Consider the following 27390-nt stretch of genomic DNA (forward strand, 5'->3'; position numbering starts at 1 on the left):
CATTTTAACCTATTCAAAGCGTTCGAGGGAGTTCACACCAGATCTGCAGTTCGCTTCTTGGTGGTGATCACATTTTTTCATCCGACAGCAGTAGTTCCAAAGCAAGATTTACCGAGGTGTCTAGCCCTGATTCTAGCTACAAGTGCTTTTTTCCCAAATCTTCGGGCAAGTGGGGTGGAAGGAGGGGAAAGCCCTCTCTCTGCAAGTTTCATTATGAATTCTGCCTTTTTTTGAATATCATTTGTCTTTATTGTCTGCCAATACTCTCTAAAATTGGAATCAACGTTATGGAATGAATGAGGAAACGTTGAAAGAAGCTGCATGCTCTTTTACAGCATCCCAGAGATGAAACCCTTGCTAGTATCTCGCCTGATTTCTCTTTCACAGTGCAGTCTTCAAACGTAGTCAGCTTTTGGGGCATGCTCTGTCTCCAACTGTGCATACAATGCTCACGCTGAAATTAATAGAAGCATGATGATACATTTGAAGTGAGAACATTGGGGGAAAAAGTAAAATTCTTACAGGTACAATCAATGGCAAAAGTTTCTTTGACTTTAGTTCTCACCTTAGAGACATCTATAGTCTCAGTACATAAGAAATCATTTTTATGGGTATATGTGTCCTAGCATAATCTTAAGAAATAAAAAAAAAAACAAACCATGAGCTTGGAAACATATATGGATTTTAAAAACATGTCTTTGTGCCTCGCTCTTAACAGAGATTTGTTACTGTGTTTAACTCCACTGTCTCAACCCCAGTCCTGCTCTAGAGAATGGATAATTGTTTGTGTTAGATGGGATCATCACAATACACATGGACAGGGTGCTGGTCACCAATTTGCATTGGTGACCTTAGATCTGCTACTCATAAATTCTACTGTCTTGTTTTTGATGTATCTTTTAAGTTGCCAAGAGTCCTTCAGAAGGCTTTCCACATGCTTATCCTTTCATCATGCTGGCATGATGGGGAAATGACACTTCCTACATTCAGGGCAGAAGGTGAAGGTCAAATTTTCACCGTGCCTAGATGATTGCTCACCCACACACCCGGACGAATTGCTCTCTGTCATTCAGAAAAGAGAGTCAAACCTGGGCTGCTTCCAGGCAAGGACTCAAACTACAGGAAGTGGTGGAGTCACCATGCCTGGAAGGTTCAAAACACAAGTAGAGATGGAATTTAATGATATGGTTTAGCGGGCATGGTGACATTCATTCCAAGGTTGGACTTGATGATCTTGGAGGTATTTTCCTCCAAAATACTGTGCCCTCCTTCCCCTCCCTATAATGGAGAAATGCTCCCACCAACATCTGGTTTACAGGACAGAGAGACCAAACAGGTAGGACAGTTCTTCAGAGCAGCAGCCTTACTCAGAAGGGCCACTACCAGCAAGTATAAGGTTTAAAATTCCTTCCTGGAGGAGGATGTCCTCTCACCTAGCATTACTCATCTGCTTAAATGGAAGCTTTTGTAGGAAGAAATGAGGAGGGTCAGAATATCTAGATGCTCTCAGGGCACAAAGTAAGGAGATGTTTGGTATAGATCTTCAGACTGTCCTGTTGTCCCTGGCACTCAACTGCAAACCAAGCACAAAAACTCAGTTCAGCCCACACTGGCATCTGGACTCCAGGATCTCTGTGGACCCTCTACTCCAGCACTAATATTTCACCTGTCCTCCCCTACCAGTTAGATTAAACAAGTGCAGTTTCCCAGAGCAAGCTGCATGCCTGCTACTTCTGCAGTGTAAAAATCAGCCAGCAGCATTTTGCTGCAGAGATTTCATAAGAGGAAGTCATGGGTTAGTGGCACTTGGTCAAGGGTTTTTCTGGCTGCAGCTATGCCTGGCTGAAACTCTCAATCCTTGTCTCATAAGTTGGACCAGATTTGCAATCATGAGCAGACATCAGGGGGAACGGGAGCATCTCCCAGTCAGGCAGAAAGACCTCCTGTTTCCTTGGGCAGAACAGCTGAGATGCAGCTCCCTGCACCCAAACCATCCACCCTGCCATTCCACCATGGCCTCCTCCTTGGTGTCCATCTGTTGCCCTGGGCAAGGGGAGGAGAAAAGCAGGAGTGGAATGCAATCCTGTCACATTGTGCTGATAGTGAGCATTCATCCCTTCAGCTTCCTCTGGGCATCTGTAGCACTGCTTTTCCTGTCTCAGCTCCATCCAGCTCTGCAGGTGAATTCCTGAAAGGGCTGTGAACTAACTGTGCTTTCTAAAGACCTGAAAAATTAGGACATTATTTACTTTGGTTGTCGATGGGCATCAAATGGTGTGAAAGAAATGTATGCCTCAACTCTATCACTATCTGGGACCAAAATAACAGATAAAAGGAGAAAATCTGTGGGAGTTATCATTATATGGAGTTGCCATGGAAATAGCATGAGAGAACTTGGAGGAGAGCTGACACACTATGTCTCCAGGAGGCCATAAATCTCCAGCTAGCCTCACTCCTTTTTATCACATTAACAGGCAATTTTTTCTTTTGCTTCAGAAAGAAGTGGGAAAACATCAAAGCACAGTTCTGACATTTTTGTCTATCCCTTGATTTCTCTGATGAAGACCTCCCTGACCCCTCAAGAAACAGAAAAGTGAACCCTAGTGCTATTGGTAAGTTGCCCTAGAAACCATTTAATAATTTCAGTAAAATGGTAAGAAGGATATAATTTTAAGAAGAAAATATTACTGACTTTAGTGAAATCATATTTTTAAAACTCTTTATTAAAAATGTAATATTCTAAGAGTTTTTTTCAAATAAAAAATTATGCACTTCCTTTAAAAAGTTTTTTTAAATGCTGATTGGTAAGGAAAAGCATTACAATTTGAAGGATCTCTTTCAGGTGAAGTTGATGTCTTGTGCCATTGCACTATTCTGGGAAATCTCCTCTCCTCTCCTCTCCTCTCCTCTCCTCTCCTCTCCTCTCCTCTCCTCTCCTCTCCTCTCCTCTCCTCTCCTCTCCTCTCCTCTCCTCTCCTCTCCTCTCCTCTCCTCTCCTCTCCTCTCCTCTCCTCTCCTCTCCTCTCCTCTCCTCTCCTCTCCTCTCCTCTCCTCTCCTCTCCTCTCCTCTCCTCTCCTCTCCTCTCCTCTCCTCTCCTCTCCCTCTCCTCTCCATTGCCAAATCCCGCTTTCAACCTATCTCATCCCCCCTGATCAGGACAGGACAACCAAGTCTGCTCATACATTGTATCCTGAGACTTCACAAGCACAGCTCCGAGGCAATGATGCTGCATTGGGGTGATGCTGCATTGGGGTGATGCTGTATAGGGGTGGTGCTGTATAGGGGTGGTGCTGTATAGGGGTGGTGCTGTATGGGGGTGATGCTGTATAGGGGTGGTGCTGTATAAGGTGACATCCTCCTGCTCACAAGTCCTACTCTCCACCCTGCACCTCCTGGCAGGCCATGGGTCACTCCTCTAGTGGTCAGTCCCCACTCAGGACTACCAGTGGTGGCTGTGGCACTCTGACCCAGAGTGAATCACCACTTGGATGCTGGCATCCACCTGCACCTGAGTACAGGTGTGCAAGTGTGAGTGAACGAAACCACTTCTGTTCACTAACAAAATTGTTGTCCATGCCTATAAGGCTTCACATTTTATTCTGCTGTATTATTGCTACAATTTTGCAAAATGTCTTCCCAGGATATTGGTTTACCAGCCCTATCTTCCACCCTTTCCTAGGGGTTAGGCTGCTACAGACTGTTACTGAGCACCTTTAGGGACAAGAAGGACATTCAGCCTGCAGCCAGGCTCTACAGGGTAGAGAGTGGGCAGGAAAGCCTGGAGCAGGGGAGCAGCAAAGCCTTCATATTTTTACCTGGTCCCTTTCAGCAGAGCCCACATAAATGGAAAAGGAAAGATGCCCAGCACCCTCCAACAAGACTTTATCCTCCCCACCCACCAGTACCAACACATCAGCCCTGCATGAATACTGCAAGGGCAAGTGAGATGAAAGGAAGCAGAATAACAAGAGAGGAAGACAAAGAGCATGGTCCCCAAATGCTCCTCTAAGAGTCAATTCAAGTTATGTTCCAGATATTGACCTAGTTATTTCTCAGAGGACCATCTCACCAACTGAATTTCCACCATATTTGTGACTCCACTTGCAAAACCTGGACCACCAAGAGATATAAAGGCCTACATTTTGAAAACCAGAATAGCTAAAGCCATGGAATTAATTTGTGTGGGGTGACAACCTTGGGCCAGGCTTCTTCTTTGGCTTACAGCTATCACATTTGTCATAATGGCAGCAATTTCAATTTTTTTCCCTAAAGCTGTCTTAAAGAAAGAAAGGAAGGAGGGGTGAAGGGAGGAAGGTCTCTTTTGGCACCTGCCAAAAAAAGGTCTTACAATTATCTAAGAACAAAACTTGTGTTAAGTTCTTGTTGATTGTTTTGTCTCTTTGCTCAGCATCAATTTAAGATAAAATTGTACACATAATTTTATAAATGCTATTTATAAAGCTGTGGATACATATTATGCATATTTTGTGCCAAAATGAATCCATTTTTACCCCTATGAAATGACAAGTCCCAAACACTGAATAATTCCACAGGGGCTATTTTTAAGGCACTTGCTGGTGCATTTGTTGCTGAGTAGCATTTCTCTGTCTATAGCCATGGGAATAGATACCATTTTTAGCTTCTCATAATTCAGGAGCTGGATTCAGTCCACAAGAGTTTGTCACAACAATTTGAAAGGCTATTTATGATAAATGGAGTTGTGGATTATGGGATCAAGCATTTCAGAAAACAATTGTGCTTACCTTCACATCAGGACTCTCTGGAGAGCTCGTATTTATCCCCTTGCTTCATGTCTCAGGAGCAGGAACTGCTGCCACAGGGAAACTCTCTGTCAGGGTAGCAGTTCCCAGGATATTTTCCTCGTCTTCCTGGTGTACCTGGTTGTACCTTGCTGCTTTCAGCAGAGTCATCTGAAAGCAGGTGGCTTCACTATTGGTTCAGGATTGTTATTTTTATTTGTTTCTTTGCAAGGAAAGGGAAAACATCCAGAGTCTTTTCAAATGCTACTGCCTTAGCATCAGAAGTGGGAGTAACTTGAAAGGTGAAACAAAAATCCCTGTCTTTATCTGCAATTTTTTGCTATATTATGTGCATTCTGGGCTTCCATTCAAAATAAACAAAATTTTAAAGGCCAAAAACTAAATCATATGCTTCAGAAATTAGCCTGCATTTTTCTCTCTTATTCAGAAATAGCATCATCATGATGAAAAATAGATGAACTCCTGTTGCCTGTTAACAAACCAGCTCTATGGAGATCTGTCTCCAGCCAAACGACACCCCTGGCTCCAGATCTGGCCTTCATTTCTGGATTCAGAGAGATGTCCTGTGCAGCTGATACAAACCACACCTGCATCTGAGAGGCAAAGTGGGGAGCAGGGCACTGCCTACCCAACATGTGAGCAGTGCCACTGCCATGCCTGGTGAGATGGGAGAGGTGTGGCATGAAGCTACACAGGGGTCAACACACTGGTAGATTAACAAACACAAAATGTGGTTTTAGGAGGAACAAAACCACACCTGGGTGCCCTGTGTGCTTGAAACTGCACCCATTTTCTCCACCTCTATTTGCTCCAGGCCCTGTTACCCCATTTGGATCAAAACCTGCAGGACTGCTTTCATAATTTTGAAATCAGCTGGGCAGGTTTCCAAGTAGAGGGTGTTTTAGACCAGGTTCCCAAGACACAGTATCTCATAAAACTGTCATTTCTCTTCCCCTCCCTGCCTTGGGACAGGGAGGAGTGCTCAAACAGTCTCAGCTGCACTTTGTGCCTCAGGATTTCGCCCCTCCAGGGAAGCAGTGCCAAAGATGTCCTCAGAGGAAGAGCATTGCTTTCCACAAAGGCGTGTACCAGAATCTTGTGCAAATCATATGGCAACGCAGTGGGAGGAGAGTCAGGAGGGGAATTTCCAGGGAGATCTCTGTTCCCAGGGCCCTGCTGTAGAGAGGAGACATAGTCTGTCTCAAGGCAGGGCTGGAGAAGCTGGGAGGAAACTCTGGTTCCTCTTCTGTGAATAACTGTGCTGCAGCCATCATGGCATAGGCCCTATTGAACGGGGCTCCTCAATCTCCTCGCCAACATCCAAAGGCAAAGGGCCAGTGTGGGAGGTACGGGCCACCAAAGACACTGCGTTCAGCCAACCCACCCTCACACCACCCTCCCCACAGTCTGCACAACCAAGGCATCAACCTTCTCCTTCCTACACCTCCACAGGGTTTCCTCTTTCCCCCCCAGCCTGGGTTTCCCACAGGTAGGTATTGGTGTGCAGGTGTGTCATGGTGAAAGCCCAGCCAGCAGTGAAACATCACACAGCTGCTCGCTGGTTCGCCCATCCCGGTGGGATGGGAAAGAGAAGCAGAAGAATAAAAGTGAGAAAACTTGTAGGTTGAGATAGAGACAGTTTATTAGGTAAAGCAAAAGCCTCATATGCAAACAAAACAAACCAAGTTCACCACTTGCCATGGGAAGGTAGGAGTTTCAGCCATCCCCAGGGCACCAGGGCCCCATCACGTGGGACAGTTCCTCAACAAGAAAAATTACATCATTCTGAACATCCCCCTCCCTTCTTCCTCCCACTTTATATGCTGTGTGGCACCATATGGAATGGAATATCAGCTGGGGTCAGCTGCCCCAGCTCTCTCCCCTCCCAGCTTCTTGTGCACCCCTGACCTACTTGAAACAAGAAGCAGAAAAGGCCTTGGCTCTGTGTGAGCAGTGCTCAGAAATAACAAAAACATCCCTGCATTACAACACTGTTTTCAGCACAAATCCGAAGCCCCACATCAGCCACTATGAAGAAAATTAACTCTATCCCAGCCAAAATACACACAAAGTGGAAGCAAGGTACTGGAAAATGAGAGACATGATAACTACCCCAAAGAAATAACACTGCAGTAACCATCCCCTTCAAAGCACCCAGACTAAACATTACTACAGTTCATGAAAGATACTTCAATGAGCTAGCACATGTTGATTTGGAAAGATGTTCCTTCAGAAAGTTGAGTCATAAAGAAGATTGAGAAGATCTACAATCAATGACTAAACAGCCTAGAAGCAAGGGAGTACCCAGAATTGTCATGCTGTACACTATCTTTTATTTCAATGTTTTGCTTTAAGTAAAAGGCTTCATTTATTTCATTTGTCTGGGTACAATGCATTTCAAATTTCAGATCTCCTCTTACTCACAGCAGCATTCAATTCTGTTGATCTTATACTTCATAAGTTGTGTGGGAAGGTGTCCGAACTTTTTGTCTAATCAGAGAATTCACTTCAATTGTTTTTTTCCAATTAGGAAAGGCCTTAAATTAACACTAGGGATATAAGAAAAAATGAATAAGATTGGTAAACACTGGAAAAATACTTAAGAATAGTTGCCATGGCAATCTTTCTCTGCCTTCATGTGCTGAAGAAGACACATCCCAAGCATGAATGTCTCTTAGAACCCACCCAGCTTCCAAGTCAAGACACGGGCAGGGTGGGTGGTGCAGTTGCCCACATGGCACGGGCTGGGCTCTGCTGTCTCACCACAAGGAGCCCTAGAGTTGGGTCACACTGCCAGGGTCACATTGCACACCCAAGGTCATTGAAGTCACAGTGCAGATCAGGGTGCTGCAGCACATGGTAAATTGCAGGATGTGGTTTCTGGGATCTTTCACTTCCACTGGTATTTTTAAAAATCTGCACCTTCGATTCAGGCTCCTCAACCCAGTCTTCTCACAGGGACTGCACAGAAAATACATTTGAGACTTCCTTGGGACCTTGGGCTGCTGATTAGTCAGATTTCACACTCTGAGAACAGTGCAGTTCCTTTCACCCCAGTCACTCAAATTTCTCTTCATGGGCGTGGGCAGCAGTGAGGGGTATGGGAGTGGCATGCACCCAACTCCCACCTAGGTATAGGGTCTGGATGTAGAATTCAGGAATTAAGTAGCATTTGCACTGACCCATCTTCTGCAGCAGCTCCCACAGAGGACTAGGAAAAAAAGCATCTGCCATGGCTGAAACCTGTCTTGTGCAATGGATTCTGCTGAGAGCAAAGCAGAGATTATGAATGAGCTGACAAAACCAGCCTGCTGTTGGCATAGGCACCAAGCAGAGACAGAGTAGCTATGTTGGAAGTGTTTCATCCATTACTGTCAGAGAAGTCACTTTTACCACTGATCCTGCTCTAATAAATCATGTTGCCAAGCAGTTTTATAGAGGCGTTATACATCCAAAGCTACTTATGGTCCTGTTAAAAGAGATGCATTTCTTTTTTAGCTCAGTGTGCTGAAATGCTGTCACGGAAGAGAGAGAGCTGCTGCTCAGAGAGCTATTCTAAAAGAAGTATTATTGTAATAGGGAGGGACGATGTGAGCTAAGAGCCACAATCTTCCTCCTCTGACCCATTGCCTTGGGACAGCATTGCAAAACTGAAAATTTGTGACCATAAGCACAACAGCTGCTCACACACTCTTTGCCACGGGGATTGATGAAAATGGGGAAATAATGATGTTACTTCCTCATTCACGATAGATCACCCAACCCCTCAAAGTGACTGGAGTATTGTAAGTCTGGCAAAATGTATATGGACAACTTAACCAGTTAGCTCTTTTATAAAGGCTGTCATCTTAATGCAGTGTTAGATATATTAAGGCATGTGTCTACAAAGTAAAGAATTTCTTTCTGAAGCTAACTAAGCTCTCATTCTATCAGTCTTAAAACTTCAGTCTGCAAATGTTCACCCTGTGGCTGCATTCACTCCAGTGAGTTATTCAGTGACTACAGCAGTCAAACAATAGATCAAAGTAGCTGGTCTACATACACTTCATATACATACATTTATACCCATATTCACGTATATTTATTTATAAATAAATATATAGGGCTTGCCACAGTTAATACCAGCAGGAAAATTACTTACTAACAAGTGGAGTAGCTTAGGAAGGCTGTATATCCAGCACAGTTAAATCTAAATGGCACGTGTATAATTCCCATCAGATTACGCTTTTAAATTTGGCTCTGTTTAACCATAGCCCTTCCTGTGGCCAGTCTTGTTGCCGTCATACCACTGCTTTGCATAGCACTGAGAGGGACCTGCCCAGCTGCTAATAAGCAGCAAGGGCACTCCTGTCTCTGGAAGGCAGAGATAATTCCCGAGGCCACTCCCCTGCTGAGCCTGTCCAGCCCAGCGGGCAGCACAGGAGCTGTGGAGCTGTTCCACTGCACTGACAAGCGAGGTGATGGGAAAGGGGCCACGGGCAGCAATGCAGTGTCTGATGCACAAACCCACCACATCCCAACAACCCAGCAAGGTGACCCCTGAGAGCGCTGAGGGGCCTCAGCACGGAGAAACATCTACCTCTCAGTTTCCCCAGCACTGTCTTCTTCAATCAACACCCAACAGGCAACATCATAGTGCCCTGTTGAACAACTGAAAAGCACCAAAATCTCTTCATTTCAGCATTCACTGGAGACAGAAAAGGACACTGCACAGGCACAGAAGAGAAGCAAGGAGGTCTCTAGGCAATCTGCTATACTCTAATCTCTCAGAGGTACTGCAGGGGATGGAGAAATTATTTTTGTTTTAACATCAGTTCAGGAGTCAATTGTATGTAACGATGCCTGTGGCCATGCTGGCCTTGGGCCAAAATCCAGAACCTCTGACTTCTGGCCCCAGTACAAAGAGGTGGCTGGAAATCCTCCAATGTCAACAGTGACTCTGGCTGTCCAAACAAACACACACTTGCAGTGACAGAGGCGTATCAAAAAGCTGACTGATCCAGCTGCCTAAGGAGCAGAGACAGCCTGCTGGAAACCCTCAGACAAAAACTATTTCTACCCTTCCAGAACCAAGGAAGGACAAAAGGATGCCATGGATAGTAACTTTACCATATTTCTAGAAAGCAACCTGACAAATGCATGAGATAAAATCTACCTGGGTCCACTAAGCACAATAACAAAAATCCCTGGGCCACATCATACTAGAGACAGGGAAATATTTAGAGGGGGTCTGAGCCCACAGTTGCACTGCTCCTGTAATCTTGTCTCAGGTGTCCACTACTGTTCATCACAGGGACAGTGCACCAAGCTAGATGGATCTCAATGGGACAAAATATCTGGATCATAGATCATGTTGAAAATCAGTCACAAGTATTTACCTGAATGTAAATTCACTGCCTGTGAACCCCAGCCACAGGAACACATAATTTTTCCCAGGTGGGCAGGCTCCTTGTTTCTACATTAACACAAATACATTGCTTAAAGCCTCTCAATGGCTGGAACAAATGAAGATTATTTCATCAGTTCCTGTCTCTCACAGTCAGACAATGCAGGGCCACACCAGGACACCCAAAAATAGTGATTTATTGGAAAAAGCATTATGACTATTTATAAATGTTGTGACATGATTTGTACCCCAAAGAGAAAGATAAACTGGCAACCTAGGGTCTAGCAAATCAACTACTCCCACGGAGCTCATGAAGTCAATGATCAGCACAGAAGTTGTAAATCACAATATTATTGTTTATTTATTTCAAAACTGTAGAAAATGCAGACAAAACACAGGCAACTTTGTGTGTACAGAAAAGGCAATTCAGTTTGCACAAGGCTTTGACATTATTTAACAATGTTTATGAAATTCTATCCTGCCTGCCTGATGCAAAGGCCGGTAGCAGGGTTGCACAGGCAGAGTCTGCAAATGTTTAGACTCACTGTTGGGTCCAAAGCTCCCGCTCTCTGCTCAGAGGGTATGCATTTTATAAAATAACCCCACCCTGCTGCTGAGCTGTGCAGCTCTGTTTATACCAGGTTTATTATTGCATCCCTAATATGAGATTTCACAAGATAAATTTTGAGAAATTTGAAGGTTTTGATCATTGAAGGTCACCAGACTGTATCCACACAAGTTTCTAAAATGACCCTGGGAAGGCATAAACTGGTCAATACTGTGCTTCTCCATTCCTCACCCACCAGGTTAAAATAATCTGGGACATGAACAATCCCTTTGGATTCAAGTGCAAGCTTAAAGGGGTATTTGCTGCTTCAAAAATTCCTTCAAAAGCCTAATTCTTTGTTTGTTTTGATTTCTCTTTTTATTCTTTCTCCCCTGCACTGCAATCACTAATCACAGCCAACAGCTTTTCCCCATCATTGTTGTTTGTTTTTTTCTTAATTAAATGATATCTGCTTTTTTTACCCATCCTGAACTAGCTGCTCTTGCACACAGGTGACTGAAACTCTTACAAAGTTCACAGCAAAGCTCTTATATAGCGCAGCAAGAGAGAAAAGGAAGGCACATCAAAACCTCAGGTTTTCTCCTTTCACTGCTGAGATTTGTTCTCAGAAAGCAGGCACACGTGCAACAGCTTGACCAGCCAGAAGCTACGATTCCATCTGACACATCTCTTTCTGCTCCAGGGGAAAACAGCTTTTGGAAATCACCTGAACTATGGGGCACTTAACCACCAGAGGACCACACCTCTTTTAGTGCGGGTAATGAAGAATTATACATACCCAGAGTGTGTGAGTGCTCCCACTGGGGTATTCTGCTGTCTCCCTGGCAGACCCAACAGCTAAAATGCTGGCTTGATGCCTGACATTTCAACATTGCTACTCTTCCTGAAACGTGACCCACACACTTGCTACTGTACTTGAAGTTTCCAAAAGGCTACTCATTATTTGACCCAAGTCCCTGCTTTCCAGGATAGCCATGTTTTCCTTTTCCTCCTCTAAAGAAAACGGCTGGTCTGAGTAGCCCTTCAGAAACTGACACATTTTAAGAAACGTTTTTTTAGATTGGCACCCATGGTAGCTTCACCATATGTTCACCATTCTTCAAATGCACCCTCGGATTACAAGTAATAAGCATCTGCTTTCTTCCCAGCCTTGCACTTCTCTTATTCAATTTGATAACCACACATACTTCTGCTTTGGCCCTTGCATAGGCTAGTTGTAAAAAAACATTACACAAAAGTAATAGGAAGGTGAGGAAACAATCTTGAGGTCTCCAGGTCACATTGTCCAGCTGCTAGCTGAGATGAAGGCACAGCACACACCAAAACATCTCTCCTCAAACAGAAGAAAGCTGCAAACAGAATTCGGATCTTTCTCTGAAAAACATTTCTCAGACAGATGACAGAAACGTTGATCCTCTGCACACTCTCAATTAATGTAAAGGGTTTTTATTTTCTCTGTGTTTTGTTGGCAGCAATGTCTGTGTCCCTTTAGTGGAATGGCAAAGATAAAAGCTGCATTTTACAGCTGCAGCAAATTGAAGGAGATAAAAAAGTCTCTGTGTGCACTTTTGTCATGTTCTCCTGCCCGTCTCAGGTGAGACTAATAGTCTGCCTACACTTGGACGTGACTCCTGTCAGGCACCAGTCAATTAAGTACTTTTGGCTTTCTCAGCACTGAACTCTGGAAGCACAAAGGAGATAAAATAAGCCACGGAGAGATCAAAAGAGACTGTGTGGCTGAGGACCTGATCTGGAATGAAGGAGCAGGATCATCAGGAGGGTCAGCAAGTGTTCTTCTAAAATGACTTTTATGGTCCATAAAAGACTAAGGCATTGGCATGGAGAAAGATAGTGACAGCTTTTTCCCTCTGCTGAATTATTAGTTTATTTTAAAGAGGGCGGGGCCATAGTTTGGGGAGGTTATCACTGCAAGGCAGCACCACAGGGAGCCAGATGTTCACTCCTTCACAAACCAGACCTCATTGCGGCGTCCATAAGGCTTCATAGGGGGGTCGTAACCATTGCACAAGTAGAAATCCTTGTGGTATGCAGCATCACTCCCCAGAGCAGCCTTCAGCTTGGCAGCATAGCTCACATAATCTGCCTCTTTGGCATAGCCACCAAACTGCCTGCAAAGAAACCAGAGAGGTGTTGAGCAGTCGTGGCAAAGCACAGAAGGAAGAGACAGAGAACAATATATGGCCACAGTATATTTAGACACACATTTTGATCCAGGCCGTGCCAACATGCACCCATGCATGCACTGTTCACTGTGAAGCAGCACACTTCATGTGAGACAGATGAAGTCTCATGGGTGACACAGCCAAGGTGCAGTCATCCACTTGGAGGCCCCAGAGGGATCCCCCCCAAAGAGTGCCATGTATATCAGCCAGCAGAATGGCCCTGCCCTGTGAATCAGCACCATATCAGAGAAACAACTTTCTAAAACACAAGGTTATCTACAAGTCAGCCCACAGTCCTCACCAATGCTGTCAACAACCATATTGACTGTGGTGTGAACAACCATCTGCTGGAAAGGTCATGAAGGAAAACCAAACTCTAGCTAGCCCAAGAAAAAGGGGAGGTGGGAACAGACAATTGGCAATTACAGAGCACGATGCTATTTAAAAGGAGTGGGCTGAAATGAGTCTGGTTTATGTTGACCTCCCACCAACAGGAACTGTTTCCACATCAGCCTGCTCCTCACCCCCCTCCCTCAGGGCCAACCTTGGAGACAAAACAGGCTGATATTACAGAAGTGGCCCACACCCAGAACAAAGACCAAGCAGCAGTTGGAGGCAAGAAAAAAAGTCAATTAGAGTCAGCCAAAATAGTTCAAGAAAGTAGGCAGGGAAACCTCCAAAGGGTAAAGACAAGGTGAAGAGCTTATTGCTATTGTGATGCTAGTTTGAGTCCAGGCTGTCAGTCAACAGCACAAGACATTCAAAGCTGATTTGAAGCAATGCAGTGGCTGCTTGTTTCCATGGTGCAGTCTGGTATGAGTCCATCTGAATCAGGTTTCAATGGACAGTTTGATGCAAAGCATACCAAAGAACATTCTTAATGACTACGAAAAATCTGGAACCCAGAAAGTGGGAAAAACAATAGATATGACACAGCGTTTTTCAGGGCTAGCCTCCACACTTGTTTACTCAGTGGGAAAAAAATCCATATTCCAAATCAGTGCAGCATGACCAGGGTAAGAAGTGACATAAAACACCTGTCTTCAGTCTAGACATAATCCTCCATCTCCTTCTGCCACATGCACCTCTTGTACAGCAAGTCACCTGGTAAAACAGATACTGCTCTTCAGAGCACCCTAAAGACCTCATCACTTGAGACTGGAGATCCCAGGATGCATTCCTTACGTGGAATAAATGGTCATCCCCTGTCTTTCTTCAATCTTAATGCTTTCATCAGTAGGACAAGGAGGGTTGTCTTGAAACTGGCTCGGGATCCGCAGAGAGACTTTCACCTTCTGCTGAAAGGAGCCATCTTCAGCAGGAAAAGCAGTGATGGAGACAGGAGCAGTCATGCCCATTCCAACTCCTGAAACAGACACAGAGACACTACTAAAGAAGTCTAGGTTCTCAGGAACTCACAAAATTATCAGGGAATTTGCAAAAGCTAATTTTACTTTTGGGAAACTCCTCATATGAGCAAGCTCCTTGTCAGGAGTGGGCTCCTCTGGAGAAGCAGAACAGCCATCATCAAGCTTCTGCTTGGGCCATGCTCTATCTCCACACCAGGAGCCTGGGAAATAAGTGTCCTAACTGACCTCTGGAATGCTTTTTATTAATGGTGCTGCTTTTGTGGTGCTATGAGGCACTCTGTTCTTCTGACGAAGCTGTAAGACAGAAGGGTCTGTAGCTCCAGGGCAAGCCAGTGGCACATATAAATCTACATAGCATTTAAATTAATACTATCTGCACTTAGTTGTGAGCCCACAGCCAACACTGGCAGCTTTCTCTTAAAACCTTCCAAATGCTTCCAGACATCCTACAAGTTCCAGTGCCCCAAACCTGCTGTCCACACTCTAGGAACAGCATGGTTTTTTCCTAGCCATTACCACCAAGAAGTACCACATGGCACTGAAGACAAGTTTTCTGCACTCTTCTTGCAGCAGTAGGGAACCTCTAAACCTTACGATCAGGCAGCTATAAAAACAGTTGAGATCAAGCCATCTTTCTCATTTCTTTTCCTTTGATGTCATACCTGTGTTTGTGTCACATGTTATAGAACCCTTTCTACTACAGCAACAGTGATTATCACTTTTCCAAAAATGTTGCTGCAAATACCATTTCCCACTGCATCCACCTCCTACTCCTATGAAGACTACACTAGTCCCTCTACTAGATGCTGGAGAAAGGTGTTCAGTAACATATATATGCCTCAGAGGTACTCTGTAGTCTTCTCCAGCCATGAATGGTTAAAATGCACTCACTTCAGTAAAATGAGAATTAGAAGCAATCACCTGGAAGCACTGCCATAAAACGTTACAATATAGCATTAAAAAGGAACCTCATTGCTCACCACCCTTTCATGAATAAAAATAGCCAGATAAAATATCAAGGTCATAACTGCTATTTCACTGCCCACAAGGGCACATCATAGAACTGAAGTGTCCCAGATACCCTGGATTTCATCAGGTACTGCTCACCCAGGGAGCTGTGACAGATACATGTCTGCCTGTCCTCATGCTATGCCAGCTGCAAGGTAACTCATTCCTGTTCAAACAAATAATTTTTGAGATTTCGCCCTGCAACAGAGATGTTTTATAAGTGGACTCATAGCACGAGTTGGCTGGGCACGACTCAACCTGTTGCAAGTTTACTTTTCCCAGTGAGAGAAAGACCCTCAGTGCCAGGAGCCACAGGCCAGGCGGGCCTGCAGTGCCATCGCCTTCATCCATCCTGCTTTCACCAAGCCTCAACCACAAACACCCGCCAAGCCCCGCGGGGCAGGCAGCATCTCTCACCCTTGTCGTTGCTTCCTCCGACGTACTTGAGGAGCTTGACTGCCCCTTCCTTCGAGGCTTCGTCGAACGGCTTCCCCACCAGCTCCACCGCCGCGAACCTGCCGCCCTCGCACGCCCTCTCCTCGTAGCTGAGCTGGTCCTGGGGAAGGAGATGGGGATGGAGGCGCTGCCAGGAGGAACGCGCTGCCCGGGGACCATAGCCGCGTTCCCTCGCAGCGCCTTAGCGCAGACCCGCCCGGGAGCAGCGCCGGGCACAGAGCACCGACCTTCTCGCCCTTGCTCAGCAGGCGGTAGGGCCATGCCTCCACCGTGCTCAGCAGCGAGTTCTTCACCATGCCCAGCATGATGCCGCGGCTCGGCTCTGCCCCGCTCGGCTCTCGGCTCTGCCCTGCTCAGCCCGGCTCTGCCCGGCTCGGCCCGGCCCGGCTCAGCCCCGCTGGGGGCGGTGGGAGGGCCGGAGCCGCCCCGCCCGCAGCGCGGCCATCGCCGCCAGGCAGGGCGCGCCCCGGGCCGCGGGGCCGCGGCCGCGCTGGGGGCACCGGGAGCGCCCGCCCGGAGCCTGGATGTGGAGGGCGCCGAGGAGGGTGAGGAGTCGTGAAGTGCGGGAACAGATGGTGTTCCTGTCTGGGAGACAGGAAATATGAGAGGGGAATGAAATACAGGAAAAGGGAAGTGCTGGCAAAGTGTGTCATGCATAGTGTGGAAGGGCATCATGCTCCTGGAATTGAAAAATCATAACGTCTTGGTTATGATTTTTCTTGATTTTTCGGTCTTTTGTGGGCTATTTTAAACAAACAGTGCGAAAGAGAAACATAGTTATTTTTTAAGGAAGTGGTCTGTGTCACTGGATATTGTAAGCTTTAGGTGAGGAATAGATTTTAGAAGTTCCTAATGATACTTGATCTCCTTCCACTGACCACCCAACTGGTGGTATGTTTAAAAGTTCCGTCCAGATCCTTTCCCAGAGTACATGTAAATGAAACGCAACAGAGAGCTTAGATCGCTTCTGTAGCTGGATACATTTATATGCATAGAAGACTTAGACACCTTGTGACAAGTGGTTTCTTGTTGTATAAGCCGTGTCAGAGGACGAGTGACAGTTAGAGAAAGTGCCTTACCCAGGGTCTTTTAAGAAGAGGTTAGCAGTAGCAGAAATAAAAATACCAGTCCCTGGGAATCAGTCTCGTGGGTCAGGCCAGCTTCCCCAGGCAGATGGGATAGAGGCATCTCAAGTTACTCAGCTGGACTGCTGCCTCCTCAAAGAGAAGGTGAACAGTGCAGAAGTAGGCTGGCACATAACCTTCCTACAGTCTTAAAGAGCAAAAACTAAAATTGTAGAAGAAATAGGACACTAAAACTTTTCCATCTAGAGAGAGGGTCGTGCAAAGGCAAAGAGGTTAAAGAAGCTGGCTGTTATCATCTGATCAAACAGGCTGTTTGATCAGGTCAGGGAGCTGTTCTGGAGCCTGGCATGGGCTTTCACAGGGTGAATGACAGGGGCTGCTATCACTGGTGACAAGGTCACAGGTTAGTAATTTATTAACCATTTATATTATTTGGTTTATTCACCATTATGCAAGAAATTGCAGAATTGTAATATACATTGCATGCTGCAGCTTATTTGTTCTCTTTTAAAACAAATTTTTACTTTCTCCATTGTGCTTTTGAGGTTTTGCCAAGACTACGGACTTGCACATATCAGTGTAGGAATATGTGGACTGGGTTAGACTGGGGGTCCATCTTGCCCTGTCCTCTGTCTCTGGCAGAAGCTGGTGGTGGACATCTAGGTATAAAGTAAAAGTCTGCAGTGATCTGGTCTGGCCTCCCATCACCAGCTATCTGTAACTTTAGTGACTTAGGGAAGACTCATCTTTCTGTTTCAAGTAGTCCTCAATTTATATGGCTTCAGGTTGCCTGATAAAATGCTTGTGTCTAAAATACCACCATGAAAGCTAACGTTTAGGCTGTACTCTTCCTCTAGATAGGCCAAAATAACCAGCAGTCCCTACAGCCCCAAGCACAGCATCCCTTGGAGGGATCAGCAGTCTGTGCAAGGATGCAGCTGTTGCTACAGCACAGCCTAGAAACTCTGAATACAAAATAACAAGAAGTTAGGGGCCTTTCTCTCCTGTTATTCTTTATAATTTATGTAAATATATTCTGGGATCAAAATGCTCTACATTTCCTGAGAAATTATGATGACAACTTCAACAAAGGCACAACTGTATTCTTTTATCAGCCTTTTCACAGTCTTGATTTTTCCCTTCTCTAGCTAAGCAGGGTTTCACATTCCCAAGCAAAAGCCTAAGAGAGCCAAGTTAGAGTTTTGTTATTTTCTGAAGACCTGAACTCAGAGAATTTACATCCGGGAAATAATTATCGGATTGTCTCATACACTGCTCATACCTCCCCCACTCAGCAAACTCCCAGGTTGCAGCTAAAATTCTTACAGTGTTAATTCTTCTGGTCCATTCTAAAAGATGTCATATGAAACTAGTTTCTTCCTCCTTTCCTTTTGGAGGTTATTGTACTGTCACTGAATTTCTTTCCATTAACTCAGGCTTTGGGAATCTTTAAATAGCTAGTCTGCATCCTCGCTGTGACTGGAGAGTGTTTTCAAAACAACTGTCATGCCAGACCATCATTTAGACATAATCCATTCTTTATTTGTGTTCTCATAAATTGCTCCATCCAGACCTTAAAGACAACATGTTTCTTTTCCTCTTTGACTCTCCTTCTTATATTTCAACACATTTCATATACACAGTTGACTGCAATGCTGAATGGAAATCTCTGTATTGGATTTATCTTTAGAGACCTGAAGGGCAAGCCCACCCTATCCTCCATTCAGTGCATAATTTGATTCATGCACTCTTTTTTATCACCATCTTTATTGTCAGGAAGACACAGGCAAAGATAAGCTGAAGGCAGGGTATTCTGGGTAATCCCTGAGGGACCAAAGTCTTTGGAGAGCGTGGTTGTTAATTTTCTACAGATAATAATTGTGCTAAAGGATGTTGGGAAATGTCTGGAGGTCAGTGCTGGCATAAGGAGAAAATACTCTGTGAACTAGACACCAATTGAATTATTATCTGTGATTTTGGGGACTGAAGAGACTCTTAAGCTATTTTGGAAGATCCTTCCAGACACCTATCTTTGCCATTAGGTATCTAAATAGTTTTAGGGGGGAAAAAAAAAACAAACCCTGGTTTCCCTGGGTCTTGGCAAAAATCAGCTCAGTGTATTTCAGAATGCTGGAAATTCTGAACATAACTACTGAATAACACCATTCTAAGTGCACAGTTCCAGGTAGCTAGAAAAACACTCTTTGCAGAAGGTGGATGTTCAGATTTGTTCCCTAGCAATTGATATATCTTCAGTGTTGAAGCATGATGTACAGACCAAGATTATCCAGCCCTTCCCACCTTCTGAACATATGAACATGGACAATAGGTTAAGACTATATTTTGAAACATAACTTCCTCTCCCTGCCCAGCTGGAAGTGCCAAGCACTAATCCATCTTTCTGCATTCATCAGTTGTTCAGAACTTTTGAAGTTCAAATTCCTCAGCTGTTTCAGAACGAGTGCTTTAAAAATAGGACTGAGAGAGAAATTCACCTGATCTTTATAGAAAGACCATCCTCTGGTAAGCAGAAAGAATGCCTGCATAGACTAAAGGTATTCACGCTCAAGTACATTGAGCTTGTCTACTTTTTTTTGCCCAGGACACAAAACAGACATCATTAAAGAACAGGGTGAGGTTTCACCTACTGACCTAGGTTTGGAAAGCAGCAACAAAATGCAAAAGTTCTGATCTCCTTAGCAAAGCTGACTTGTGTCTGTGCTTTAATTTTTTCTCTCCAGCAATGTCCCATTGAGAAAGGCTTAAGCAGATGAAAACAAAAATTAAAGATTTCCCTTTTTTCTGGTAGAGAATTAAGTGCTCTGAGGTCTCCTGCGAGCATATAACCTTCTCCTATGTGTCGGGAGTCTCCGCAGCTGAGTATTTCCACGCCTCTGGCTCTGCAGAGCGTTCAGTCGAAGGGGAAGGACAGTTTTGCTGATGACATTGAGACGTTCATTTAGTTCTTCCAGCCTCTTCCTTATCGACTGGACTTCCCTCACGAGGTTGTCCACAGCAGCAGAGACTGGGCGGAGACTACAAAGAGAGCAATATAGAAGAATAACTCAGTTTAGGGAGTGTTTCTGAGCATGCGAAGTAATTGACCATGACCTTTGTTTCTTGCTGGGTAAGGGCCCTTGATGATGAAAGAGTTGCAAGCAACCATTAAAAGAGCAATTAGTTATGGAAGACAGACACTTTACTTGCTTTATGAGCAATTCTAATTTAAGTGATATTAGGTTTCTAATAATTCCCAGTATTCCCTTTTCCTCTCTTTCTTTCTCTGCCTCTCCTACTCTTTTTCTGGAAATAGAGATTGAAGTAAATTTTGTGAGTTTGTTCAACAGTTAATATCTCCTGCAATGCAAAGGGGGAATATGATGACATGAACTAGTGAATAGCTTTCTCAGATCTAGGTCCTAGAGACTGAAATAAAAAAATCATCACAGACTAAATCAGCTTCTTTTCCCTGACCTGTGGCCAAACCCATGTGTGGATTCGTAAAACAGTTCATTTTTTCCAGGCTGTTTTCACAAGTGTGAGCTGCCAAGGGCATTTTCTTTAGGAAGATTCTTGTAATACAGTGATGGCGGTTGAGAGTGTTTCACAATAAATAGTTAGCAGAATATTCAGTTTATTAATCAGAGCTGGTAGCACAACAGGTACTGGTACACAACAGTGTATTTTATTTCCCCCCAGCTGAGAAATATGAAAATTCATCTTTAAGAAGATGAATCCTGCTCAAGGAAGGACACCCAGAAGAGGACTGAATCCTACCTCCAGATGAGAGGAATTACCTGGAGAACTCAGGCAGGAGAGCATTTGGGTTGTTCAGCAGGGTATGCTTCATTTGCCAGAAGATGTCATTTCCCCATTTCTCAAGGGTTTGAGTAATGCTGTAAACACCTTCTATGTTGACCTTGTCAGCTAGGTTAGCAGGATGTCCATAGAAGAGGGGAAAACAAATGTGTCAGCACAAGAAAATAAAAGCTAGTGCTCCGAGTTTGATTCCATTCCCCATCACAACTCAGTTGCAATGAAATGCCGAATATTAAACACATGGAGGATCTAAATTAAAAAGCAGGTAACTCTCCCTCACAGTGTAATTCTCTGCCTCTAGGTGCCCAGGTTTTTTGCTGTCACTGGATACCCCAGATGATTATTTCTAAAACCACTTTTTTTTTTTTCTCCAGAGGTCTCAGCAGCTACCCAGCAATCAAGCGCTGTCTATCTCACTTCAAGGACAAAATAAGTGAATCTGCATCTCTGAGTTACTGAATGCCTCCCATGCTGAACCAGCACTGTGACTGTGACTTCCTACCGCCTTCTCTGTAGTTCCATTTCTGATGCTGGTCCAGAAAGTCCTCCTGAGATTTACTGCAGGGCAAAAGGATGAAGAGGAGGAAAAGAGGAAGAGTCACCATGATGGCTGTTGTAGGATCTTGACTTCCCCTGTCTCTGTGGAGACAAAAAGTCTTGCTAAGTGTTTTATTTATTTTTTCTACTCTTTTTGCACTTTCCCATCTGTCACCACAACACCAAATTTCTCTTTGGTTATGTTTTTATTTAAAATGTTGCTCAAGTTGCTCAGAATAGGTTTTACAAAAGCACAAGGACTTTTCTTTTTCACAAGGACAAACTTTACTTCCTTTTCAAGGAACAGAGTGGTACTGAGATGCTTCATCAACCAGCAGATGCTGGGGAAGTAGCTTTACTTCCTATGTGGCAATGTTAGGATAGCACCTTATAGCCACAATTGTTCTAGCAGTGTCAGGAGGAAGTACTAAAAGTGTGAGAATCACTGCACTCCTACTTTGTATTTGGGAGAAACAAGGTAAACAACCATTAAACAATTTATCAAGTGTCTCATAAGGGACAGAATAAAAAAAAAACAAATGTTCTTTTGATCTGATCCACTAACCAGTGGCAACATCTTAGATGCTGCCCAGTGATGGAGCCTCAAAGGTAACCCCACCCCCTATGTACTGTCTTCACCTTGTCCTGATGTCACAGGGTCAGTTCCTCCTGAGCAAAGCTGCAGAGTTGATAGGACATGTGTATTAACTGCACTGAACACTTACTTAACTCCTTGTTTTCTTTCAAGTTTGCCATCATTTCCAAGCTAAGGAAGTCAACCCTAACCTACACACCCTCTTGGGCAAGTACCATGTCTAAACGTAAGAGGATAGGTCAGTCTCTCCACAGCTTACTCACACTGATTTGTTATTCTGTCCTAACAAATTAGTCCCTCAGTGTTGAATCTGGTATTCTAATTAAAAAAAAAAAAAAAGTCATGAACAGCTGTTCTGCTAGAAATTGGCAGAAATTATCCATTATGCACATATTGCACATAGCAAACAGAAAAAATGCATTGCCAAGTTCACAGAGTTTAGTGATGATTTTGGTCATCTGTAGTCACAGTGATGGAGGGGCTCGTGTGAAAAGCAGGCACATCCAGAAAATCTGAATTATTCTCCTGTTCAGGTACGTGCATCAAAAATCTAAGATCTCACCGCAAAATATGAGGACATTAAATTTCTTTTTTAAGATAATATAACCTTTATCTCCTGACCATCTGGGAAGAATTCAGTCACCTCAAAACCTACCAGAAGCTGTAGCAGACAAAACAGTAAATAAATAATTCCTTTCACTTCGTGTCTTTCTTACATTTTATCACTAGTGCATTTTAATTGCAACTGCATTTATTTTTCTGCTATTTAAAGTACCAGTATGAATATAGCCACACTAATGGAAAATGTCATCATACTTTAAAAACATTACTTTCCATCTGTCAGGATGTAATTTGTATTTAGTATTCTTCATCTAATTGGAGTATTCATTTAAAGGAAAAATAAATTGCCTTCTTCCTATCTCACACATGCATACACCTTTTCTTCCCACTAACTCAGAGCTGCCAAAATAAAGATCTTTAAGAAGGTCTGACAATATCACCAAAGCTCATAATGAAAAGGACTTCATGGACCTTCTTGAAATTATTTGCATTGACACCATACCTCCTCCACCTCTCAGCTTTTCCAGATAAATGCGCCAGCCTTTACAGCTTTTTTTTTTTCTCTCTTTCTTTAAATGACTATGCCCCGCACATGCCTTTTTAATCTTCCCTGATGGGAAAGGACTTACCAGACACTGATGTGTCTAATTGCAAATTATTTGAAAGTGCTGCCAACATCAAGGAGACAGTGTGGCTTCCAAGCTAATTGGAAAACTTCCTGAAGAGATTGTCCATTCCTTATCATTTCCACCTCCCACTTGTTTCAGTACCCCACAGCTGGGGTACTTTGATCTTTCTCTGTTTGTTAAAAGTAGGGTGGTAATAAATTCCACCTACATCTTATACTGAAAATCCACCTTACTTGAGCTCGAGCTTTTTAAAACATCAGGTGTCCAAATGAATCACAATACCCACATGTTCTATTTGCAGGGTCCCTCACAGACCAGTTTCTTTGTAGCTTTGCTCCCTGCATTCCTGAGGGTCTACTGTGATTTATTATCACAGTAAACATCAGGTTATAATCATCTTGGAAGTAGATTCTCATACCTCAGGCACACAGAAAATGAGCAATCTTCCCTCTCTTAGGTGGAATTGTAAACAGCAAATGGATATTCGCTAACAAAGTTCTTAGCTGAAAAAGTCTGTGGGGTCATCTGTAACAGGAATCAGATCCCCAGCTGATTCACATATGTCTTCTCTTTTGCAGAGTTGCACTGGAAAGTACTATCAGGGTAGAATACAGATGGATAAGCAGGGAGAACTCTCTCACATCCTTGGATGGAAACTCTTTTCCTAAATGCAGAGAATAACAATACCAACATATTAGCTTTATAATTGTTACTATTAATTACAATAATATGAAGTGCTGTCAGAAAATTACATCACATTCTGCCCTTGGAGCAGGGTAGGCTCAGTGATTCACTGGACAGTCCCTTCATTTGCAGGCAGTGAAGACCAACATATTTGTCTCATTATTACACAATACTTTTTTCATCTTTTAACCTTTTGATTCCTCACTTCAGCATGATAAAAGAGCTCAGCTAGCTCAATACCCTAAGCACAGCCCTGCTGGGATCAGCAGTTGTGCTGTCCAAGCCAGAATCCCTGCCCCAAAGCAAAGGAGTACTGCCAGTATTTGAACTCCCATCACTGTTCCTCTCCCATTAACTCCTTTGGCTTCTTGTCGCTCCATTTCTGGTGCTCATCGCTCCTCACAGTGTAGTGGGTAATCACAACAGAGCCCTGAGATTTCCTTGGTGTCTGCCTCACACTTTGACAGCTGGGGTCAAGCGTGATGACTGAAGTGCACCACTGCTTGTGGGTTATGCTGCCTGCCAGGATATAGGGGATTTGCCCAGGTTACCTACTTCTAGTACCAAACACAGCTTCATTTCAGAGAAATGAAGCTCTCCCCTCTCTCCCCTGAAGCCTGAGAACACACTCATCCTACTGCAGACATGTGAGTTGTTGCTTTACAATGCAGAGCTTGCCTGCCCCTTGCACATCAAGAGGGCATGAAACCTTCCCCTGTACTTCTGAGTGCTCTAAACACATGCCCTCTCCTGAGTGCATCAACATCCCAGCGTGTTAGCTCAAGCCCATGCTTGCTTTGAGAAGAGGATGTTGTTGATTAGAGTTATAAATCCCTGCAGTCATACCTAAAATAAAGGAAATTTTTTTCTGCATTTGAATATTGAAATGCAAGTGAATTACATTCATGCTTTTCATTTGAGGTCTGTTCTCCTCTCATAACTTTTTCCAGTTCTTTTTGTGTTACTTTCAGACCAAAGCTGAAGAGTGATTCTGGATTTTGGGTAGTTTGCAGGGAAATAAAATATACTTCTAAGTGAATCAGGGAATTTGATCTCAGGTAAATCATAAATACATAAAATGTAGCTGTCACTCCAATGATAATGGGTATTTAAACATCAAAGTATGTTTAAGATTTTCTATTTTGTAAAGGATGTCAATATATAATAAAGCTATTTTTGCAGACTGTTGGAATTCCTCTATATTTTTTTCCTTTTATCTCTCTTATTTCCATTGCAATATTTTAAGGTTACATTACTTACACCAAACTAAGAGGCTCTGTTTTATGTATTAGGTTCAAGAAGGTTCAGGTTATATAAACCAGTTTCTTACTAAAAAAAAAAAAAAACCACACACAAAAAAAACCAACAACAACAAAAAAACAACAACAAAAAAAACCCCACAAAAACAACAAAAAAAAACCCAAACAAACAAACAAACAAACAAAAAAAAAAAACCACAAAAACAAAAAAAATTCCACCATATTGTAGCTGCATACAATTTCTAATGCCAGTTCTGTGAGACTCCCAGTCTGGGATCTTGAAAAGTCTCTGAGCTTTTAGAGGAGAAAGCTGCCAAGCCTGTGAGTCCAGAACAATCAAAGCATTTGCAAGCTCTATTTGCAAAGTGGATGGCATTTGTTAGCTCTCCAAGAGAAAAAATAAAAGAAACATAAGCATAAGCTTGTACAATTATGTAATGGTGGAAAGATCATGAAAAAGGCCAAAAATAATTTTAAAAATTATATCCTACAATATTAAGCCAGCCACAGTGGTACAGCTAGAATATCATCTGTTTTAAAAATATTTATTATAAATCCATTGTAATGGAATATTCTTCAATTTACATGTGTGGGTATAATGCTATATGCTAGTAAAAACACACACTCAGTTTGAGGTTGGAATAACAATATGTGGGAATAACAATATCCTGAATTTTTCATGTTTGGCAACAAATTTGAGTTAAGTAGTGCTTTCTTATATAACTAAGAGTTACAGAGCTCGTTTTCTACCTGGGTGCTGTGTGAAAGTGAAGAGTATCTGAATCCCTGAAATAGCTGTCCACCTTGTCAAACTAGGAGATCTAATTGACAGCCCTGATGACAGACAGCTGGGGTGATGCTGTTGCCAGCAGGTAGCCATAGTGGGGAAAAAGAAGGAAAAAAGTCATCCAGGTGCAAAGCACATATCTGCTGCTGTGCATCTGTAAAGTACCGTTGGTTTTGAGGAGGTAGTATTCACCTTATGCCTCTTCTCCAGGTGTGCCTGCTTTCTCAGGATATGTCTTATCTTCAACTCTCATTTAGTGCTTAGTCTTTCCTCTTAGGATGTTTCCTCTCTTTCCTTAGATAGGCACTCACACATCTTGCACTTGCCATGTCTGCCTGTCTGACAGTCTGCCTGACTCTAAGGATTTGATTTCTCTTTCTTTCTCCCTACTTCTCTCACTCTGCACAACCCCGTAGTCTGTAGGAATCCTCCAAATCCATGTTCATGCTAGTCAGCACTTCCTCTCCTGACTCTTCCCACAGGTGCCTTTAGAGTCCCTCAATGCAACAACCTCTTTCTGAGGTGTATGGATCTATTTTCTTCAGAGGAAGAAACAAAGCATTCCTGGGAAAGAAGGCATAGAATTGTATACAAGCATTACCTTTGCTCTTGAGGCCGGTTCTTCTGTGATGAAGCTTCCAAATCTTTGCCTCCCTCCTCCTTTCTTCCCCTTAACACTCCCTCTGCATTTCAACTTGCAACAAGTGACGTGTCCCTCTTCATTTCCCTGCTTTCTACATTTCCACAGTCTTTCCGTGGAGCCTCCTCCAGCTGTACCTCTCTTACCCCTCCCTCCCACTCCTGCAAACTAGCCATCTCTCCCCGCACATGGGAGCCTTATGGGAAGGAAAGCCTGGGCAATGGAGCTCTTCTCAAAAACAGCTCTGTCTCCAAGGACACCCGTGTTATCTTTGCCTCTGGTTCTTTTGGGCAGCTCTCAACTGCTGGCTCTCTGGCACATCTGTATGACTTCTCGTACTAATCACAGTTTCCACTATGCAGTGCTTCTCTCTGGCTGCTTGAACCCTCCGGCCATCCAGTCATGAATTTGTTCACTGCGTTCTTCCTGCCTTTTAACTAACACGCCAATTAATTCCCTGCTGATTAGTTCATTCCTGATGAACTCTGCCAAATCTATTTCTAGTGGAATAAACAAGGAGGGATGAATCGGCTGCAGTGTTGTTGTTTTTTTTTTTCCCTTGACCCCCTCCCCCAGGTCTGCACTTGCCAAATCAAACAGGCTTTGGTCTGGTCAGTATTTAATAAAGAAATTTCCAAACAAATGCAAGGTGTTAAAGGGACGAATTTTGTGAAGCAGGGGGTGAACCCCTGACTCTGGTCCCATGTCCGTGTCAAAATGATATTTTTCTATGATTTGAGAAGATGTGCAGCCGCCACAGCCTGAAGCTGTAGAATTGCTGCACACATCGCTCATGACTAGACCCATGGCACGCTTGCGAGTGCCTTGGCCAAATCTGCATTCTTCTTGGTATTACTTCTTCAGTATCAACTGGCAAGAACACCCTCTGTTTCCTGACCAGCCTATTCTTACTTAACTCAGTTTTCCACAGCCAAGACGCTGAAATATAGTGAGAAAAAAGACACTTTTCTCACAGGGCGAGGGACTGCCTGGCCACTCAGAATAAAAGCAAACACCCAGAAGTAAGGAATCAGAAGATAT

At 43.7% G+C, this 27390-nt stretch overlaps 3 protein-coding genes across 5 annotated transcripts in view; 1 reads left to right on the forward strand and 2 right to left on the reverse strand.

Moving 5' to 3' along the window:
* LOC106863113 (retinoic acid-induced protein 3-like) overlaps positions 1-24855 on the forward strand; it is a 38709-nt gene extending 13854 nt beyond the window's left edge. The window contains exons 4-5 of the transcript XR_015803835.1: positions 2497-2612; positions 21032-24855. The gene's annotated coding sequence lies outside the window, so the exon portion shown is untranslated. The remainder of the gene's footprint in view (positions 1-2496; positions 2613-21031) is intronic.
* HEBP1 (heme binding protein 1) lies at positions 10504-16143 on the reverse strand. The gene is made up of 4 exons (XM_014892448.2): positions 15981-16143; positions 15715-15853; positions 14105-14285; positions 10504-12865 (listed from the first exon to the last, which is right to left on the reverse strand). Exons 1-4 carry the CDS (start codon positions 16056-16058, stop codon positions 12694-12696), a joined length of 570 nt encoding a protein of 189 aa, XP_014747934.1. The 5' UTR covers positions 16059-16143; the 3' UTR covers positions 10504-12693.
* On the reverse strand, positions 18359-26770 carry LOC148223627 (uncharacterized). 3 transcript variants are annotated; one of them, XR_015803836.1, is made up of 4 exons: positions 26311-26770; positions 23398-23643; positions 20636-21296; positions 18359-19874 (listed from the first exon to the last, which is right to left on the reverse strand). XR_015803836.1 is itself a non-coding variant. In XM_088165141.1 (4 exons), exons 2-4 carry the CDS (start codon positions 21260-21262, stop codon positions 19652-19654), a joined length of 456 nt encoding a protein of 151 aa, XP_088021267.1. In that variant the 5' UTR covers positions 21263-21296; positions 26311-26415; the 3' UTR covers positions 18359-19651. The 3 variants fall into 3 exon arrangements, 2 of the variants coding, with proteins under 2 accessions (XP_088021267.1, XP_088021266.1); XM_088165141.1 differs by lacking the exon at positions 23398-23643 and having other exon boundaries at positions 20636-20765; positions 21160-21296; positions 26311-26415; XM_088165140.1 differs by lacking the exon at positions 26311-26770 and having other exon boundaries at positions 20636-20765; positions 21160-21296; positions 23398-23442.
* Between the last annotated feature and the right edge of the window lie 620 nt (positions 26771-27390).

This window comes from Sturnus vulgaris, chromosome 5, assembly GCF_052056855.1.
Source record: "Sturnus vulgaris isolate bStuVul1 chromosome 5, bStuVul1.hap1, whole genome shotgun sequence".
NCBI classification, from domain to species: domain Eukaryota; kingdom Metazoa; phylum Chordata; class Aves; order Passeriformes; family Sturnidae; genus Sturnus; species Sturnus vulgaris.